Raw genomic sequence first — 5,285 nt, forward strand, 5'->3', positions numbered from 1 at the left:
ATTATTAGAAAGGTATTTCTCTGTCTGAACAAAAGGGTCAGAGGAGGAGACTTCAGGCCAGAAAAGCAGCTCACGACAAATGTGCATTTCAGAAGGGGAGTTGGAGTGGCCAATGCTATGGCACTGCATGGCCCCAGCACCAGAACTCCCCTCACCAGCAGCTCTGTCTCCAGAAATGCTGCAGCACTGAAAGGAGGAGAAAAGTCTCCAGGGATTTCAGAGCTGAATGGAAAACAAATACAAAAACCCAACCGACCAAACAGAATTTGCTCAACCCCTCACACGTGGCAGTGAACAGGGGAACAACTGCACAGTAACTAAGGCACACAGAAAACAGGCGCCTAAAGCCTATCTATAACACGTGATCCCAGCTAACATCATGCTAGAGACTGGGGCAAACTTAAGGTGGAATTACTTGGGCTTTCTCCGAACTGTCCGTGGAGGGGCCTGTTCTCGGTAGCATTTGCTGACTGCACCAACTCTGCTCCTGCAGTTAACTCCCGATTTCAGCGTGGCTCTTGCTTATGCGTAGCATAGCCAGGGAGTGAGTTGGAGGCCAGAGCATGTGCGGGATTTTCCCTGTAGCACTTTCAGTCAGCATTTTGCCCTATTTATACACCCTAGTCACAGGGCTCCAATTCAGGCTTGTGACTTTCTAGTTCAAACGCAGCTTGGCTTTGATTCATCCAGAGTCATATGGGATGCTGAAATGCCACGTGAATGTTCAGAAATGGGTCTGGGGGAGATCTGGGGCAAAGGATGGTGTCAGGAGTCAGGATGCTGTTCATATAACAGCGAGCACACTCTAATGAAAAGTTCCAGCAGCCTCCTGCAAGGCAGCATGTTTCCTCCCGCTACCCAGCCATAAATTCCTGCGCTGTTTCATAAGCTGCCCTGTGCAGCCCCTCCTGAAGTTATCTGCAGATAGGTATCTCACAGGCTAGTCATGGCTTAACCAACAAGTAGCGCACTGCATTTATTTAGCAGTTCTGACTGAAGTTTTACAAGTGGTATTGTGAAGCTGCATATCATTAATGTCACTTCGTGTATGAGGGAAACTGAGGCACGGAGGCCTGAGGACCCTGCTAAAGCCAATCCAAAGCTATAAGCGGCACCCAGCTGATCCAGTCACACAGACTCACAAAGCACCACAGCGGCTCCCACCTTCACCTCCCTGCAAAGACCCTCGGGGCAGTGATGCTGTGCACTTTTAAGGGATGTAGTAAAGGGGAAAAGCAGGCGTTAAGGACTAGCTGGGAAGGCAGCCTCCTTTCTTGCCGGCTGCACTCAGCCCTGTCCGGCCTCTTCCTCCGCTAACAAAGCATTTCTCTTTTCCCTCTGGAGTCTTTTGCAACTGGAATGGAACCAGCGAGATCACGCTACTTTTCAAAAGCTGCAGCCTGAATTCTCACATCTAGTAGTGCCCCACACAAACAACCTTAACTTTCAGGCACTTTTTAAATGCTGGCATAGAATACAACAAACCCTTCGGTTTCATTTAACTGCACGTAGTGATGATTTGTACCCAGGGGCTCCCCTCAGTCCAGGCTCCTTGCAGGCACGAGGCTGGGCTGGGAGGATGCGTATACACGTATTCTCAGAGGTAGTCACTTTGCAGCAGTAACATGAGGACTCCAACTCTGCTTTTAGACAGGGATCACTTAACAAAAAGCAGCCACCTAGCTGCAGGCACAGAGCCACACTCGAGCTCCCGGGATAAGAGCCAACATACACTGCGTAGCAGCTAGAAGAGCTTACAGTAAGGATTTCTAGGATCACACAGAAGCAAACAATCACTAGCTTTTAAAATCACACACATCCTGCCTGCAAAGAGCAATATCAATAGAGATCTCCCACTGACCACTTTAAATGGCTGGGAAAGCTCCAGCCCCAAACAGCTGCAATTGATCCCCTTCTTCAACCCCCTCCATCATGTGATGGTCCTGCCCAAGTGATTTAAGCTGCGGGAGCCAAGAGCTGCGTCACGCTGGGCTGTGGAGCAAGGTGCTCGGGGGTGTCCTGTCTGGTGGGGCTGGTGTCTGCAGCATGGAGCAAGTGAGTGCCGCCTTCAAGCTGGACCGCTGTGCTAACCAGGACTAGGGTTTGCTTGTGTGTGGGTTTTGGGCTTGATGCCAGAGGTAGGAGGAGAAAAGGATTAGCTGAGAGGAAATGCTGGGCTGATCTATGGCTGTGGGAGGAATAGGTAGGGCTGACCAGCCGTTTTTCTTCTCCTCCTCTTATCTACCGTGTTATTTAAGTGGGGAAGCTGTTCTAAGGCATGTTTATATCTTTGAGTACTCTAAAGGTTTGGGACCATTTGCAACTCTAGAATTTGCATATCCTTTATACTTTTTTTTTCCTTAAACTTTGTATTTTCCTTCTGGAAAATTTGGGTACAGGACTGGGCTAACTCTTAATGCAACAGCAGAGGAAAGCAGGATGGCAGTGTGTTCTGACCTACCCCTGCCCCCCTAACTTTCCTTTCCTTGAAAGACCCCCAGGCACTGAGGCTGTGTTTCAGGCTGCTCTCCAGTGCTGTACTAGAAACAAAGCCAGAAAGCAGCATTAGTGCCATGACTATAAGCAGCTTAGTGACTGGGGGGAAATCTGACCTTAGCAGTCTGCTGTGGGCAGAGGAGGGAGTAGGCATGAGGACAAGCACCGTTGGGGCTGGGTGGCAGTCCTAAAGTCCCCAGGAGCAGCTGGCGTCGGCGTGGGCCTGCACAAGCCAGGCAAGGAGAACTAGCCCAAGTAAACAATACACCTAATTTTAAATTAGTCTCCCTGCCTTATCTGGGATGTGGTTAAGTGGAGTTCAGCATCGTTGCACCTGGGCCTGGAGCACAGGCAGCAAAGCATGATCTGAGTTATGCCTGACCTCACCAAACAGCATCTTCCTCTTAGCTGAGGGATGCTGGTGATGTTAACTGCTATTTTGGGGTATGTGGCTGGGGGAGTGAATAACCTGGCTCCAAGAAAAGGATCAAGCCCTCGTCTCTGCAGCAGGAGCTTCCCAGGGGGGTGTTTGTTCTGCTTTACTGGCCTGCAACCAGAAGTAGGCTCCACTGACCCCTCTCTCTGTATGTAGGCTGCTTTAAGTGAAGACAAGAAACTTTTCTGGTGGCTCCTGTTGCTTGGAGACCCACCTAGGGAAGGGGGACAGACCTAGTGTTAGAAAAGCTCCCTAACTAATGTTAATCCTATGCTAATGGCTCTGGCCACTACTGACTTGAAAGTGCAAGCTTGCTTCCGAGGATGTCTTCTGCAGCAGCTGGTAAATCAGTGTCTCTATCCTACTCTTGTTACACTGGCTTGAATCGCCTCCTTGTCAGCTTATGTTGCTTAGTGGGGTGGTAGACCCCAATGGGGTGGTGGCTGTGAACTAGGATTCCCTGGCAGAGGGCTGACACAGGCAGCTGGCCTGACTCAATGCTTCCTCTAGCACAAAAACCACAAATGCGTTTGGGTCTGCCAGAGCTGGTTTGTGCCTTGGCCCAAGTACTGTTGGTAGGCTTGCCTTGGGACAGACTAACTCCTGTGGTTTGGCCCTGCAGGGACTGGTGGTTACTCAGCTGGACATCCAGCCTGGTGAGTGCATCAAGGTCAAAGGCAAGATCCTGTCTGATGCCAAAGGGTGAGTGAGAAGATGGTGAATGGATTGGTGTGGCACTGGGGAAAGCCTGAGCTCCTGCTTTGTGCTGACAAGCTGAACTGGGTATCTGGAGCTGCTGAGCAGGCTCCTCCTTTGCACTGCCTCTCTGTTTCCCCAGGTTTGCTGTGAATGTGGGGAAGGACAGCAGCACCCTCATGCTGCATTTCAACCCTCGCTTTGACTGCCATGGGGATGTCAACACCATTGTGTGCAACTCGAAGGAGGATGGCACGTGGGGTGAGGAGGACAGGAAGGCTAACTTTCCCTTCCAGCACGGTGACAAGATCGAGGTGAGGCCCTAGGGGTGTGTGCAAGGCCCTGGCACGGACCACTAACGGGCCAAGGGCACAGCTTTTTAATGCTGCCTTGCACTTCTGTGGTGGAGAAGGAGCAGGCATGGCAAGGGGACTAAGCAACAGGGGAAGCGTCTCGCAGCTAAAGCCAACCCGCTGTGTAGACCTGCTCTGCTCAAGTCAATGCCCAACAGCTCAGATGTGTTAAGTGCTCCACTCTGGCCTTCCTTTACAAGCCACACAAGTAAGAGCAATTAAAACACTGACCTGAGATTCAGGCTGTGTCTGTCTCATCCCTTCGTTGCAGAAGCTTGGAGCTGCCCTTGGGCAGAGCAAATGAGCTTCCTTCCCTCCATGCCTCTGCTGGGCAGGGAGGAGGCTGAGCTAGTGAGCGTGGCCTTGACACCCGCAGCCACCTCATCTGTCCTGCCCGCAGACTAGAGGTAGTGGGGAGTGAGGCTTGTGAGCTGTGATGTGTTAGCCTTCCTTCTTGTGGCTCTCTACAGATTTGCATCTCCTTCAATGAAACAGAAGCAACGGTGAAGGTGCCTGAGGCGGAGTTCCAGTTCCCTAATCGGCTGGGTATGGAGAAGATTGAATACCTGGCTGTGGAGGGTGACTTTAAAGTCAAAGCCATTAAGTTCAGTGAATAGCTATAGCTTGGTTTGTTTTGTTCTCTCTCCCCTGCATAGTGAAATAAACCCAAACTTGCAATGGCTGCTTCCTCTGCTGTTTTCTGCTCTAATCTGCTTGCTCCTGTGTGTGCTACAGGGCTGGGCAGTGGGAAAGGGTATGTGTTTCTCTATGTGCCTACTTATACTGTGGCCTTGCAGCTGGTACTTACTTAGACCACATGCCAGGCAAAGCATGATTTACTGTGAATAAAGCTACCTTAGCAGTAGTTGCTCCCTTGACCCTGTTTGCTGCAGTGGGTGGTCCCTGGCTGTTTGGTTTTTCAACTCTGGGACTAGTCCCAGCCAGGGAAGCTCAAACAAGTGTATGTTGGGCATGCATTGTGCTATCTCTGACCAAGAAGTGCTGCTCATGTGTCCTTGCTGGGGATGGGGGACTGACAGGGAACAGGGCATGGCTTGTGCTCTTGCAAGTAGCTTTGCTTTCCAAGAACACGCTCAGCAGTTGGGTGCGTTGCAGGCTGGTGCAAATCTACTTAAGGAGTAGAGAAGAACAGGCAAGTCAGGCTATAACTGCACTTGTGAGGGGAAAAGACATGGAGTGTAAGGTGAAGCCTGACAGAAAGCTCAGGAGTGAGGTCTTGAGAGGATTCTGGCTGTCTGTGCTCCTTCATGAACTGTGGTCTTGACGCTGTCAGAGACCCAGTA

General features: G+C 50.9%; 1 protein-coding gene across 1 annotated transcript; it reads left to right on the forward strand.

The window, feature by feature from the left end:
* The first annotated feature begins 1,993 nt into the window (after positions 1 to 1,993).
* On the forward strand, positions 1,994 to 4,663 carry LOC143160139 (16 kDa beta-galactoside-binding lectin). The gene is made up of 4 exons (XM_076337684.1): positions 1,994 to 2,055; positions 3,555 to 3,634; positions 3,771 to 3,942; positions 4,452 to 4,663. Exons 1-4 carry the CDS (start codon positions 2,047 to 2,049, stop codon positions 4,596 to 4,598), a joined length of 408 nt encoding a protein of 135 aa, XP_076193799.1. The 5' UTR covers positions 1,994 to 2,046; the 3' UTR covers positions 4,599 to 4,663.
* The last annotated feature ends 622 nt before the right edge of the window (positions 4,664 to 5,285 follow it).

This window comes from Aptenodytes patagonicus, chromosome 4, assembly GCF_965638725.1.
Source record: "Aptenodytes patagonicus chromosome 4, bAptPat1.pri.cur, whole genome shotgun sequence".
NCBI classification, from domain to species: Eukaryota; Metazoa; Chordata; class Aves; order Sphenisciformes; family Spheniscidae; genus Aptenodytes; species Aptenodytes patagonicus.